The sequence below is a fragment of the Lissotriton helveticus genome, chromosome 12, assembly GCF_964261635.1.
Source record: "Lissotriton helveticus chromosome 12, aLisHel1.1, whole genome shotgun sequence".
NCBI classification, from domain to species: domain Eukaryota; kingdom Metazoa; phylum Chordata; class Amphibia; order Caudata; family Salamandridae; genus Lissotriton; species Lissotriton helveticus.
Window position 1 is genome coordinate 613536674 of NC_136073.1, and position 16317 is coordinate 613552990.

The 16317-nt window shown below is 45.1% G+C and overlaps 1 protein-coding gene across 1 annotated transcript in view; it reads left to right on the forward strand.

Moving 5' to 3' along the window:
• The window catches only part of LOC144798389 (E3 ubiquitin-protein ligase TRIM39-like), a 231881-nt gene that overhangs the window by 187237 nt on the left and 28327 nt on the right, over positions 1-16317 (forward strand). The window contains exon 5 of the mRNA XM_078669229.1: positions 7392-7507. Coding sequence (XP_078525355.1) covers positions 7392-7507 — 116 coding nt within the window. The remainder of the gene's footprint in view (positions 1-7391; positions 7508-16317) is intronic.

Consider the following 16317-nt stretch of genomic DNA (forward strand, 5'->3'; position numbering starts at 1 on the left):
TGTCTGGGCAGATTGCATATCATGGGCAGGAACATTAGTTAGGACGATTACGTAGGGGATGCACTCCGGCGGAAGGTTTATAGATTTACATCTCCTAGCCGGGTTAATGCTAGGTGTGACGTCAGGCACTGTAGTTGGTCGTGTGGCTACACACACTACAGTAGTAGGGACTGATGTAACTGGGTCAGTTCTAATTGAATGCTGGGTAGAAAGCTGCTGGTTTTCCACTCTCACTACCTGCTCTGTCCCAATACTCTATCTCCTTGCTCTGGCCCTCCTAAGCCCTTTTCCGCCTGTTTAGTGCTGTCAGCCATGGATATATGTTTAGACAGCAACCCTCCTAACCTTTTTACTTCGGCAGAGAGCGAAGTAGTTCAGCAAATTGATCTGGACTTACTGTGTTACTAACCACATTGCATTCATCCTGTTCTTTAGTTGACTCATCAGTGTTATTCTGAACTGCTAAGGGGGTATCTACCCTTCTTTTAGAATGCTTCCCCCCCTTTTTATTTTGTTGTTTCCTACAGTTTCTAACAGGTCTAGTGATAGGCAATGCTTCTTCATTATCATCGCTTACAATATTTAGATCAACTACTGGGGGCTCGGTGTGAACCTGGGCTACCACCATAGTTACCCCAGTAGGATCCAAATCGGGAGTAACGGTCTCAGGGGGGTTCTCCAAAAGGATCGGGGGATCTTGGTTAAGATTGGGAGGACTACCCCTCCCCAAGGAGGCCCTCCTGTCGTTGTTTATTTTATTTACCATCTTCACAAGATAATTATCAATAGGGCCAACCCCCGAAATAAATTTTTCCTTTGTGCCACTTGGCATGGTTTAACCTATGACCTAAGATTAACAATACTGGGGTGACAATACAACCAAATATGTATCCGATGCAGTACAAACAAGTCTATAACTATAATGTAGGTCGGCGCTTTACCGGATTCAAATGTCCTTAGGCTCCGAAGGACCAGATACTATTTTGGCCAGGATATATGGCCCAGCCCTGTCTCTTCCTGTCTATGACTGTCATAGACAGTCCCGCCCTTGTCCCGGGCTTCTCCCAGGCTTCTCCCGCGACGCGGGGGTAGCGCTGGTCTTTATGCGCCTCCTGGCGCGAGATCACGGTGCGCGGCTTCCGGCCGCTGAGGATCCTGGGCAATGGAGTCCCACAAGCTCTGCTCTCCTCAGTGCGACGGCATTTTAGCTGACAAAAAGTGCGGCGGCGAGAGGCTGGCTGTAGCGGCAATTCTACGATGGCAAGGTCCACTGGTGAGGGCGCAGCAATACCCCCGTGGTTATTCTCACTCTCCCCCGCTCTGCCGGGGGTAGCGCTGGTCTTTATGCGCCTCCTGGCACGAGATCATGGTGCGCGGCTTCCGGCCGCTGAGGATCCTGGGCAATGGAGTCCCACAAGCTCTGCTCTCCTCAGTGCGACGGCATTTTAGCTGACAAAAAGTGCGGCGGCGAGAGGCTGGCTGTAGCGGCAATCCTACGATGGCAAGGTCCACTGGTGAGGGCGCAGCAACACCCCGTGGTTATTCTCACTCTCCCCCGCCCTGCCGGGGGTAGCGCTGGTCTTTATGCGCCTCCTGGCGCGAGATCACGGTGCGCGGCTTCCGGCCGCTGAGGATCCTGGGCAATGGAGTCCCACAAGCTCTGCTCTCCGCAGTGCGACGTGACTTTAGCTGACAAAAAGTGCGGCGGCGAGAGGCTGGCTGTAGCGGCAATCCTACGATGGCAAGGTCCACTGGTGAGGGCGCAGCAACACCCCCGTGGTTATTCTCACTCTCCCCCAACAGTGGAGTTTTGTCACATTATGTTACAGTCCATTGAAAGGTATTTGACTACGTGTAATCCCACAGATTAGCCCAATTGGCAAGATTTATAGTGTTGGTCACCCACTCTAACAATCCAGGGAAGTAGAATTTCACTGTGATGATTATTGTTAGGCCATACTAACATAAACTGTCTGTGTGTTTTCTTGCCAACTGTAAACTATTTTCATATTTTAAATGCTATAAATGTATGCCTGATTGTTGCCAGCTTCTGTGCACTTCTGTAGGCCTGTGTTGTGTATAGTGGCAAGCCATTTTTAATTGGTGGGTGCCTTATCAGTGCACTGGGAAAAATTGTCAGATATGTTCATAATTAAAATGCATGACAAAGAAAGTTGGTCTTATGTGCTAAAGGCACACAGCTTTTAAGGGTAGATTGTTATTACACTGTGTTAAACGGTTGTATGATGTTACAACACATTCCGTTGTAATGCATGCCTTAACCACGCATGCTTTACAACGTGAATGCTATTACCATGCATACCCTTTACCACGGAAATGCCTTTACCACGCATACCTTTACAATGATTTTCATTGTAAAGCCATGCATGATAATGGCATTTTCATGGTAAAAGTTATCTCCGATCCCTGCCCCAATTCCTTTCATGCTCCCCTGCACCCTCACCCCTCCAGCTCTTTTTGTTTTTATAATACCCCTTCACTGTACCCTTGTGCGACCCTCTGCCCCCATTCCTTCTAAGAAATACCCCTGCCCGGAACACTAAAACTCTTGCCCTGCGCAATTCCCCCACTCACTAACCCTTCTATCAAATACTCCTCCCCTGAACCCTAAAAATGTACCCCTACGCGACACCACCACCTCATTCCTTTATTTATTTATTTATTTTAACTAAAAGAAACCTTACCTCTCCACTTCCTCTCCTCTTCAAGCTCTTCCGAGGTGCGTTGCACATCATAAAAAGGAAGCGGTAGTGTCTTTCCGTTTCCTCGGACGACGCCGATTACCTCCACATCTTTCAACAACTGAAACAGAAAACGACGGTAACAGGTGTGGGTTTTTTTGGGAGGGGGAGACCCCCCAAGCCCCCTTTTTGAAACACACGTGTTTTTTTTGGTGAGGAGACCCCCCAGGCCCCCTTTTTTAATTGTACCTTTAACACACATGCCTTTACTACATATCTCATAGTAAAGGATTGCGTGGTAAAGGCTATGCGTGGTTGAGGTTATGCGTGAAAACGGCAGCGTTGCAGTGGCTATTTCCCATGCTAAACGCTTTAGACAGGTATTTTGTTACATGGAATCTCACAGACTATACTGTAGTAGGCAATGGTTTTACATCTTACACCTAGACATCTCTCTTCTGCTTCAGTGCAACCTTGATCTCACCTTGCCGTTTTGACTCATGTTGGTGTTTGTCTCCTGCTGTTTTCCTGTTAGCTGCTCATTCTGTCCCCGACTTAGTACATGCACTTTCTTTGTTTATGCCATCTGCTCTGTCTGGCCCCTATCTCTGTTTAAGTGCTCTTTTTTTGCATTATTTGTGCCTCTCAATTGCTCCTTTTTGCATCTTATGATTCTCTTACTGCTCTGTTCTGCATCCTGGGCCCTTCTGTCAGTATTTGACCCCCTCCACTTGCTTCACCAATTGTGTTTTTCCTGCCTTGTTGCTCCTGTTGGACTGTCTTGCTGAGCCTAGCCAACGGCCCCACGCTTCTCCCAATATCCAAGGCCTGACCTAATGGAGACCGTAGGGCGCCCTACCACCGGCGCTCCAAAGTCAAACATGTCTGCATCCATCTGTGCACAGTGGAAATACAAGGACCAACACTCAATTGATAGCTTCCTTCCTCTCCAGAAGAACATGACAAGTTAGGCTCACACCATTCACATCACATCCTAGGGACCTCATCTGAGGAGTCCCAGTGGGATCATCACTCAGCCTTAAACTTTCCAATATGATCATAACTTCTCTGGCTAACATCGATCCCATGGAATTAACATCATCCCCTACTCTGATGACACGCAGCTCATTGTTTCCCTTTCAGACAACACAGTCACCACCAAGACAAACTTCAAACTATGCATGACCAGTGTGGGCTGTTGGATGAAAGAAAACTGCCTCAAGCACAGCACGGACAAAACTGAAATGCTGTTCTTTGGAAATAGGAGCTCAACTTGGGACTCCACCTGGTGGCCCACCAAACTCAGACCCACACCCATCCCAACTGACCACGATAGGAACCTAGGCCTCATCCTGGACACCACCCACATCATGAAGTCCCAGGTCAACGCTGTCACCTCCACATGCTTCCACATCCTCGGTAATTTGCGTAAAATTTTCAAGAGCCTTTCAGTGGACACCAGGCTTTCATCACAAGCAGATTGTAGTACGGCAATGCACTCTACGCCAGCATACCAAACCAACTTCTTCACAGACTTCAAACCATTCAAAACGTCTATCACTGTGCCCTATGCACAAGACGCCATGGTGCCGCCATCGGCGACAAAGCCCTGGAATGGATCCGCTCCTTCTTTGCCGGCCAAACACATAGAGTCAGACTACCTCCGTTCCTCTTGGAACCTAGACAGATCAGCTGTGGAATACCTCAGGGCTCCTCTCTGAGCCCCACGCTTTTCAACATCTACATGGCGCCACTCACTGCCATCCTAAGGAACCACGGGCTCAACATCATCTCTTACGCCGACGACACCCTAATGTTCTCTCCCTCACCAACAAACCCAAAGTCGCCAAGAACAACTTTCACGACAGAATGAAGGCTGTTGCCACCTGGATGAGGAACATCTGCCTCAAGCTCAACTCTGAGAAGACCGAAGTCCTCATCATGGGCTCCACCCTTTCCACCTGGGAGAACCCCTGATGGCCCACATCACTTAGAACTCACCCCACACTGACAGACCACACGCAGAACTCAGCATCATCCTGGACTCCTCGCTCACAATGAACCACCAGATCAACTTTGTCTCATCATCCTGCTTGAATGTATAACGTTACATTGCATACATTCACTACTCATGGCTTTACAAAGCATTAATACACGCGTGCCATACATTGCAAGTCGTTTCATTGACTTGTTGTAGGGGGCGCGCTGGACTTAGGAATAGTATTAATTACTATTCCTGCTGCTGTTTGCGCAACAGCTGGGAAGGTGCTGGATTTAAAATCCAACACATTTCCTGGTGTTGCATGCCCCCTACAGCAAGTCATTGATACGACTTATGATGTAATGGCATGCGTTATAATGACCGTGTTACAAAGTTACCATATTGTGTTTACAGCATTTTAAACGCTGTTTCCCTCCTGCTTCTACACGCTATGCCTGCTCTGAAAAATCTTCACATGGATCCCCACTGAGTCTGGAAAGACGGTCACTCACACACTAGTCAGCAGCAGAATCGACTATGGCAACACACTCTACGCCGGCATCACCCAAAAACTCCTCAAGAAACTGCAAAACATCGAATGCCTCTGCCAGACTCATCCTCAACATCCCCACCCTAGCCACATCTCCAGTCACCTAAAAGACCTCCATTGGCTCACAGTCAACAAAAGAATCACCTTCAAGCTCCTCACACACACACCTACAAAGCCCTACACAACACCTGCATACCTCAATGCCCGGCTCACATTCCACGCCCCCCCCAGAGACCTTCACTCCGCCTAACTGGCCCTGGCTTCCAACCCACATATCCGCAAGACCACAGCCAGAGGAAAATCCTTCTCCTGCCTCGCAGCAAAGACCTGGAACACCCTGCCCCTCCACCTCAGGCAATCTCCGTCAGTGCCTCAATTCAGGAAGAAGCTCTAGACTTGCTCTTCGACTGAACCATAGCGCCCTCGTTGGACCAGCAGCTACTTCCCCCAGCTCCTTGAGACCCTTACAGTTGAGCAGTTGCGCTATGCCAGCCACTGATTGATTGACTAAATTATGAAAATATAGTGTGGTATTTTCATTACATTAATATTATTTTTTTGAATCTATAATATTTATTAAATATGGTCATAAATATGTAATTAGTTTTTTACATAGACATAAATATTTATATTAACATATTTATATTTGTTGTTATTTAATACAGTTCTTAAAATATTTTATGTGTTAGAAGAGAACTATTCTCTCTCGACTGTTGCAGAGACTAGAGTGGGAATAGTACATTGTGACCCCTGCTGAGTCCAACCTTTTCCCTACTGTTGCACACACTGGAGTGGGGATAGTACATTTTACCCCTCTGCAATCCAACACTTTCTCTACTGTTGCACTGACTGGAGTGGGAATAGTAAATGTTACCCCTCCTGAGTCTAGCATTTCCTCTACTGTTGCACAGACTGGAGTGGGAATCGTAAATGTTACCCCTCCACATTCCAACACTTTCCCTACTGTTGCACCAACTGGAGTGGGAATAGTACTTGTCATTTACATTATAAGTTTAAAGAAACAATATTTTTGTGTTAGATATTTTTGACTCAATATTTATATACCATGATAATAATGGATTTGATATTTTGTCAGTGAATCATTATTTTCAATACCTTTTCAAAATGAATGCCTGCTTTTATGTTTTGTTTTGCATGTGTTTTATTGCATTTGTTTGAGAGTGAATGGAAGGATGAGTCAGTAGACTGATGAATGGACATGTGAGTGCAAGGGTTAGTGACCAATTGCATGTTTGATGACTTGTTGAGTTTCTACATTCATCAGTGACATTAGAGGCACTTTCATTCATAAGCCAGACATATTGGAGTTGCCAATGCTTGTCTAATATGGATCTGCACAATCTATATTGCATTGACTGTAAGTAAACTACCTGTCAGGGCAGGGGGCCAAGTGAAGGGAGGAGTTTTCTTTTTTGCTTAATTTCTCGGACAAAGGATTCGTTTTGGACTGCTGCTTATCCCCATGAACATGTTCCAATGGATCCCAGAATCTTGCAGAAGGAACCTAATCCAAGCTTTGATCCTGAGTAGAATTGACTATGGAAATGCATTATATGTTGGCATGGCCTATGGTTTGTTCTCAAGGCTTCAAACCATCCAAAATACAGCTGCCAAACGTATTTCCAATGTAGGTAAATGGAGCTTAGCATCGTCTTGCCTAGACCAGCTTCATTGGCCACCAGTCCGCAGATGAGCCATCTTTAAGTTACTGTGCCAAACACACAGAGCACTTTATGGTAACAACCCAAGGCTGTTGCTAAGTAAAATTAATTTTTACAAATCTACTCGGAATCTCAGATCAGCTAGTAAGGCATTAATATCCTGTAAAAGAATTATGAAATCCCGGCTTGGTGGATGCTCTTTTAATTTTTTTCCCACCACTCATTGGAATAGGCTCCCTCAGGATCACTGTGTGGGATTTGCTGACTTTCAGAAAAAGTTGAAGACATGGCTGTATCCACTTTAGGCTGTTAATCTGAACCAGTTATTGACTCGGTCTAGCACTGGAATATCCCTCTGTGGGTGAGTTGTGTGCTTTACAAATACTAAATACAAGTATTGTCTGTCATGAAGTGATGCAATTGAAAATCATGATGTTTGGCAATGTTGCTAATAATCCCCAATATTGTGTTCTTAGATATGAAGATGCCAACCTGGAACCACCTATGAAGTTTTCTTATGAACTCCAAGCTTTAACATACAGAGCCCCTCAGTTGTGTCCCACTCTGAATAATATGACACAAAAAATGAAAGGTAAAGCTGAATGTGTGCATGTGGTGATGATGCTATCTGTATCCAGAATTAGTAGTGCAGGGAAGCAAAGAAAGTGCACTGTCTGTACACTAAGGACTCACTGTGATTTAGACATTAGCATATTGATGCAATTTTTTTTCTCACCTTCAGTCTTCCCAACATTCTTGAGGAGGTTTAGCCGTTACATCTTTTGTAACAGATACCCTTTCAATTCACGTGGTACTCATTGTGTGTAATGATACTCACTGCGGTAGAACTTCCATCTTCTTGTATTAACCTTACTAGTATTCTAGTGGCATTCATGTCTCTCATATAATATCCTATCTAAAAAGTTTTAGGGGGAACTACACCTTTCCTTTTCTCTAGAACTTATTTTATCATGGCAAGGTGCTTAACGAAATGTCTGAATTAAATAAACAGAATTTAGATGCGTAGTTGTCAATAATAGTGTTAATTTCCACAGAGCGCTTCCAAGCCATATCAAATACACAACAAGGCAAAGCTTGAGTTGTCTATGAGGTTACATGAAGCATCATAGATAACTCCACGTTATTGACAGCTACACCCCTATAGTTTTATATTGTGTATGTCCCAACTCTCTCCCTGTGATCATTTCAGCTGTTCAGTAGTAGAGGCCCCACCGCCCTCATTCCCTGCACTTTAGATACTCCTTTGTGCTGTTCCAAACACCCCCCATATACTTGCCATCACGCTTATCTCCCACTAAAATACATTAAGCAAATTCTGTCATCATACCAAGTTTGACAGTATACCCCATTTACCTATTAAACAAAATTCCTAAAATTCTACCACCGCCACTAACCATCTCCTTCAACATCACAGTATTAAAAACCCCTGTCCTGCCACCATCCCTCGCCAACCCCTTCCACTGTGGCAAGTCTTCCTCTCCCTTAACCACCCAAGCCACACTCTCTGTGCTTGTTACTAGAGCATGCTGACATCAGCTCTCATGCTGTAAGTGGAGACCTGTATTTCCCTGTCAGTTGTGAATCTGCAGACCGGCAGCTGGAATCAGAGGCAGCAGTTGGTCCAACATTCATTAGCTTTCCTCTGGTCTTCAGAGATCCTAGAGAGGAGGCCCATCCGCCTTCATTTCACCTCCTACCTTGGGTCCATAGTAAGATCCTGCTGAAAAAATATTCAGACAGTATTTCTGATTAAAATTGGATAATTCAGGGCCGAAAGAGTCACGTATAAGGTGAGGGGGTGCCCAAAGAAGTTTGGTAGGGTGTGGGGCAAATGGCGCCGTCATCATGGACTGGATGGAGGGCTTTGATTTGGTAAGGGGGCTTGGGTCTCTTTTCTCCATTGAACAGAAATGGGTTTGTAAACTGGGGCTGGTATCAGTGTGGACTTGGGAGAAGGACTTGCCTGAATTATCGGAAAGAAGACACTATGCCTGGTCCTGGAGGTGGGGAGGGGAGGGCGGGGTAAGGGGGGTGGGTGTGTTGCTCGATACTGACATGCTTGTTGTATGATTTCGCACTGGAAAAGTCAATAAAAATGTTTTTTTTTTTTTTAATTGGATAATTCAGAAATATAGGCATCACTATTAGCTTCTGTGCTTGAAGGAATCACAGACAGGTTGTATATGTTCCACTCAGAGAAAACAAGTACATATTCTGTCCTCGTTTTGAACTTTTATCCCAGCCCAACCTTGTACCTAGTTAGGTCATTAACCAGTCTGCATGTGATTAGGCCATAGCACATGGGGGGCGGGGCTCGGGGGTTGGGCATGTGGACGATCAGTAATACACCTATGTAACGATGCCGCAGTTTATCGTTTCTGTTCTGTTACAAACGTTTTTTTTGTAAGTTGTTATATATATATATGATTTGTCACTTTCTACAAGGCTAGGGCGCATTGACCCCTCTATACTGTGGACACTCTCTGGCGCCCAAGGCGGTAGTGCATATTACCTGTGTGTAAAGTCATAATGCATTATGATTATGTCACGGCGATAGGGTAATTCAGGCCTGGCATGGCTGAAGAACTAAACTGTCTATAATGCTGCCCCTACTGCAATGTTGAATTGTTCTCTTTGTTTAAAAAACACATGCCAATAAACAGAGTTGACAAAAAAAAATTAGGCCATAGCACATTTTAGGATCTATGATGACAATGACTGGTGCCAAGGTAATTACTATACCTTAGCATCACCTTTAAGTTCTGCATCAGGCTTCATGGTTTCTTCTCAGAAATATAATCCAGGCTGTTTCACATTACACAATACACCGACCCTCATGAGGCCTGATACTAACATCTATTGATCTGAAACTTGCGATTTCCTTTTGTGCACGATGCTTGACATCTGCCAACTTCATTTGCTTGTAGATAATTCACCCTAACATATCGGTATCACCTCCCCACCATCCGCTCTCACTAGAGGCAGAGTTGCTAATTCCATATAAAGAAAATAGCATAAACTCTTTATGCCATCCTAGTAGCCCAATCACAATGCTGTTGCTAAATGTTCTAGGAGCCTAGAATGCGAGCTTCATAAAGGAAATGAACGATACCAATGTATTTCAATCTTATAAACATAATTTCGTAACATTTTTCACGGGCAAAAATCAAAATCCTCATTTTTTAAATGTTAATAAGATTAACATCAATACATTAATTTAGTAAGCAGTGGTCTCGCGCTGCAGGCTTACTAATAAATTATCCTTTATTACGAAGTTATCACCTTAAATGAGGTTCCCGGTCTATTTTGGACCAACTGCAGGTTGAAGGGTGCCAAACTGAAGATGAGGATAGCAAGCCCACAGCAAAGTTTATAGGCAGTTCTGCCCCTTTAATTGTGTTCCTATTCGGTTGTATGTTTTTTTAACGAACTCCGTTGTAACGCATGCCTTTACCACGCATGCGTTACAACGGAATGCTATTTACACGCCTATCTTTTTCCACGTATTTTAGCGTGGTGACGTCATAAGTAAAAAAAAAACGGCTGTTTCCTTCCTCTGCGATGCCGATCACATCACATCTAAAGGTGAGTGTTTTTTTGGGGGGGGGGGAAGCCCCCCACCCCCTTTTTTTATATGTACCCTTTACCACACATACCTTTACTACGTACCTCGTAGTAAAAGTATGCGTGGTAAAGGCTGTCGTTGTAACCACGCATGCGTTGTAATGCATAAGTTTTCGTTGAAACGGCCTCGTTGTAGTGGCCGTTTCCCACTTTTTGTTCCCTTAAAACAATCTGATTCCATGGAATTATCATATTTTTGATAACCTAGGAAATCAGGCACCGTAATGCCACCTTCGCAAAGCCCTTGTCTACACAGTCCATTAAGGAAATTATCATTAATGCATATGGAATGCTTGTGCTCCCATTTTACATTTGTCCTCTTCCAGGTTTTTGGCCATTCTTCAAGCTCGTACAAATTATAATTATCTTTTGCCTATGACTATCACCTTCTGCTTTCTACATCTCACCATTTCCTGGCAACTTTTTTAAAATACACTTTTTCATCCAAGATTTTTTACTGAGGTTTCCCTGTTTTACATTCAATACGTTTTACATCCTCTAGTATCTTTGAAAACTTTCTTAACTTCATAATAATCAATTATTTAACAGACCGACTCTGCGAGTTATAACACCAAATGTTGGATCAAAAGAGGCATATTAGTCCCTTATACATTTTGTGAGAGACGAGAGGTAGGATACATAGTTGTCATTTACGTATAACTGCCCATAACACATTTGCTGTCATACTTATTCAGTAAACTAAAGTGCTCGTAGGACACCTTTAGTGGTAGAATTATATTGCAAATGTTTTTTCTTAACCTTTAACACCAACTTTAAGAATATTACATTCTACTTGTATAGTAATGAATGCCTTGACCGGAAGGTGTTCCCTACCACTCTGATTAGTTACTCTGAATAATAACGCCCAGTAAATGTGTATAGGTTATTGATAGGATAGGTGGTCAGACCAAAACAAACGGTATTTGTGCTGGTTGGTCCTCACACGATGGAATATTCCGTGCATGTTTAAGTTCCATTGCCTCTAGCTGTTTATTTCCTCAATGTGTTGTATTTTGACAAGTTGTGTGGCCATCTTCTCACTTTGATACTCTCTTTCTCTGATTCCTGTGTGTCAATTTTGTTTCCCTGATGTGCCACTCTAATTCCTTAGTCCTCGTTCTGGCTCTGATTCTTACACACCACCAACTCTCTAAAAGAGTACAGATTCTCATACATGCTCTATACCTCCACCCAGGCGTAAAGATGTGCCTCCACTGATCTTTTTCTCAATCAATTGGCACACTACACGCTCCGGGTTTACACATCGCAATCCTAACAATCTTATCCACATTCAACATACTCGCATTCTTTCCGGCCTCAAACCACATATATGCTCCATGCCTCGTGTATGGGTAATTCTTGCTGTGCCAATATCGCTGATCTCTTACTGATAAGTTAAAGTCCTATGCATTAGAGAAAACTGGCTCATTGCACATTCACAGTTCTTTATGGTGTCTTTAATTACAGAGGCCTACTCCTTAATTTGCAAAGACAACCAAATTAAATATTGGGTGAAGTTGCTAGAAAGCATGCTGACTCAATCGTGTGCTTACAAATTCCCACAATCACATATTTGACTTTTGAATGTCTCAAAACTGCTGTTTTCGTCTCATCTTTCAAAAACGCCCCCTTAGCTGCATATTTCTGACTGCTTCACTATGGGCCACATGCCATAGTTGAATATATTCCTTAATGACGTTAGTACACTTTGAGGAAGTGCAAAATGGAAAACTTCATCTTAATGCCTACATTTCTACACACACACAAAAGGGAGGAATTTTGGTTGCTGACTCCACGGCGATCAAATGTTTCTCCCATTGTGGATTGAGTTGTTTGACCATTTGCAGAAGCCTTACTGGGAGATTCCTTTTCATTTTCGTTCTTTTCATTTACGTTCTTTTCATTTATGTCATTCCGGGGTATTTTTAAATCCTGTTGTTTCTGTCTGGGGGAATCTTTCCTTAGCCTCTTTGGGTATCTCTGATTCCCTTGTGAGAGGCCTTCCCACTGGTCCTGGACCTGGTCCTGGGCGGCTTTATTTTTTCCTGAGCGCATTTTTAATTCCCTTACTGCACCTTTGTTGCACTTCTTGCCGTTACTTTTCCCCTTGCTGGATGTTAAAATGACCCCTGACTTTTGTATCGATTTTTACCCCCTTGCTGTTTTGCTCGATAGCTCCTCCGGCCTTTCATTCTTGGATTTAAGTGACAAAATCTCTGTAAGCAGTACTCAAAACTGTACTCAAGCAGGAACCTCCAGCAGTGATCCGTGCCTGTCTTCTCTATTTTTTTTTAAGTATATGGTGAATATCACTTGCAATACAGATGGCAATGTAACTGAGATTCTATGTCAGGACAGGAGGCTCCGATTATGCTTTCTCATTTCTTTAATGAAATGCTCAGCAGCCAATAAAAAAACAGAACTACAAATCCCATGAATACCTGGGAACAACCATAGAGTATACACTATATAAGCTCCAAACACTAGTCCTTCTTCCTCTTTCTTTGCTGCTCCGCAGCCAGTTAAGTCTATTTACCTTATACTGCTTATATTGTTGTTGTGACTTATTATTGTTGTTGTTTATGCACTTGCCTTATCTTGCGCTGCTTTGTGATACCTGCGCGCGGCTTGTGTATACTGTGTTCCGGTCCGCCCTTCGGTGTGCCGGTAATCTTTTCTCGTCCGTTTGCGGCGTGTTTGTTGGGAGCGCGTTGCTTGCCTCCCAGTGCCTGGCCGCTTGTGCCGGTCGCTTTCAGTGGAGCGGGAGCAGGGGTCCGCGGTTCGCATTGGGAGCGCGAGCGCTCTCGAGCCGGTGTTGTTCTGTGGCTTTGCAGCGTCGCGCATGCGCGCTGCTTTATTTCCGGCTCGAGGCTTTTCTTCTCAGGTCCTCCTGCCGGTTGAGTGAAGGACCGCCGTTTGTCTGCGTTCAAGCCCACAGCCCTGAACTTTTGACCCCACTTGACGCCGGAGCACAGGAAAGTGCTTCGGTTGTATTATTCTTCTGCATAGGCTCTGCCTAGAGTGTTTTTTGTCGGCAGGCTTATCTCCCTCCACATTCAAAATTGTTTTCATTGAGTTTTACCTCAGTTTAAGCCTGCTTGGGGTTCACACTCCCCCTTTACTGGTATTTCAGATACTCCATATTTACTACAGTCTTGTGGGCATTGACTTTTGCATATTGTTGCAATGGCTGAGTATTATGACGCAGATGAAGACTGTTACTATGATGAGGAGGAAGATACTTCTCTTGAATATGACTTAGTGGAGGAGTTGGATAAGGGTGTTCAACTTTCAGTTAACAAGGCACTGGTAAGGGCTATTAATCCCCTTAAACGCCATCTTAATGAATATGCAATTCATCAGGGCTGGTTGCCTCCTTCTCAAAAATCCGCAAAGTCTCCTGGTAACTCTCACTTTCGATCCTGAGGACATTGTCCATCCACATTCCACGTCATGGTTGCCCGCTCCAGCGGTGGCGGCTTATCTGGAGGCGCATGTTCGCCAACCCTTTGAGGCGCCTGTCCGGGCTCGACTTCGCTCTGAGTGCCCGAGACCTGACCTGGCAGACCATATTGCTGAGACCCCGGAGGTGGACCCTATGATGGTCACCTACCTTAAAAAATATTCTAAAGACCCCAAGAAAGGCTTGGACCGCTCCTGGCGGTCTTGTCAAGACAAGCTAATGGACATGTTGGGTCCCCTATCCAAGATCCTGGACCTAGGTTTCAAGGCCAAGGAAGCCTCGGCGACAGTTAACCCTGACGAACTCATCGAATGGGCACAGAGGGCCGTCTGCATGTTTGGGAACGTTAATTGTGCCATTTCAGCAGAACGTCGTCGATCCATTCTCCTGAAACTGGATCCAAAGTTAGCGGAGTTGGCCACCTCTGAGGCAGGTCCGGAGGCGCAGGGCCTTCTTTTCGGAACTGGTAATCGAATCGGATGCCAGTCGATGGGGTTGGGGAGCCCGTTGCGGGTCAGTTTCGACAGGAGGTCGTTGGTCTCCTCAGGAGTTGTCTCTCCATATCAATTGCCTGGAACTCCTAGCGGGTTCCTTTGCGATTCGGTGTTTCTCCCCTCTACAGGCGAATTGTTGCATTCTTCTCAGGATGGACAATGTTTCGGCAGTCCGCTATATCAACAAACTGGGCGGGACACGGTCCAAGATATTAGCGGAGATTGCCAAGGATTTTTGGCATTTTTGCCTCCACCGGAAGATCACGGTTATTGCAGAATATCTCCCGGGCCGCGACAATCAGGTTGCGGATTGGCACTCCCGACATCTTCGGGACTTCAGCGACTGGAGACTTCACCCTCGAGTCTTCCGTGCCATTCTTCGACTTTGGGGCCAGTGTCACCTAGATCTTTTCGCCTCTCGCCTCAATGCACAGCTTCCCCGGTTTTACAGCTGGAGACCGGACCCCTTAGCACTGGCCACGGATGCTTTTCTCCAGCAATGGCCGTCGACTCTATGTTATGCATTTCCCCCGTTCATGATGCTTCCCAGAGTCCTTGCTTACACCAAACGATTTCGAGCGGAGCTGATTCTGATTGCTCCCTTATGGAAGGCTCAAGCGTGGTTCCCGGTTCTCTTGGAAATGTGCTGTGCTCCTCCTCTCCTTCTTCCCCCGAAGAGGAATCTATTGCTGGATCCCCTCGGAGATCCGCATCCCCTCATTCTCGCCGGCACTCTCCAGTTGCTGGCATGGCGAATCTCGGGGAACGTTGGTCAGTCCCAGGCATTTCTAGCGACGCTGCCACCTTCATTAGTAACGCATGGTCTCCCAATACCCACAAGCGGTATCGAGGAGCCTGGAAACGCTGGAGTGATTGGTGCGTTCAACGGGAGGTTGATCCCGTTTCAGCGGATATCAGTTTAGTCATTAATTTTCTGACCTCTCTGGCCACTTCTGGCTTGGCTTACAGAACCGTTAGTAGTTTTCGTTCTGCCATTTCGGCGGGCCATATCCACGTCGATGGTAAACCTGTTGGTGAACACCATTTGCTTTCCAAACTCTTGAAAGGTATTCGCCTCGCGAAACCTCCCACACCGAAATATGTCTCTTTGTGGGATGTTTCGATTGTTCTGAAATTTTTGGAGGCCTGGCCTACTAATCTTTTGTTGTCCCGCAAACAGTTGTCTGCAAAACTGACCATGTTACTGTGTCTTGTTTCTTGCAAACGTGTTTCGGATATTCGTGCTCTAGACCTTGCGGGTCGCTGTTTCACCCCTGAAGGTGTTACTTTCACACTCTCTAGGAGAACTAAAACCAACACCTCTTCCATAACGTATCCTTCTTTTCCGGATCACTCCAATCTTTGTGTTGTCCAGTGTTTGAAGGATTACGAGGTGAGTACTGCTTCTTTACGCTCTGACATGCAGGGTCAGTTGTTGATCGCCTTACAAAAGCCTTTCCGTCCTGTTGCACCGGCTACTCTGTCTCGCTGGGTGCGCTGGCTCATGTCTGAAGCGGGCATCGATGTTTCTGTGTTTGGGGCACATTCTGCTAGGGGAGCAATGGCCTCCAAGGCTTATTCCATGGGTGTTACTCTATTTGACATTATGAAGGCTGCAGACTGGTCTTCGGATTCTGTTTTTAAACAATTTTACTATAAACCAATTGTTAGTATTGCTTCTGTTGTGGTGGACGAGCTTTAAACAAGCATAATCGGAGCCTCCTGTCCTGACATAGAATTAAAAATTTGCAAACATTCGTGACAAGAATTTTCAATTCTATTAAGGACTAGGAGGCGAGG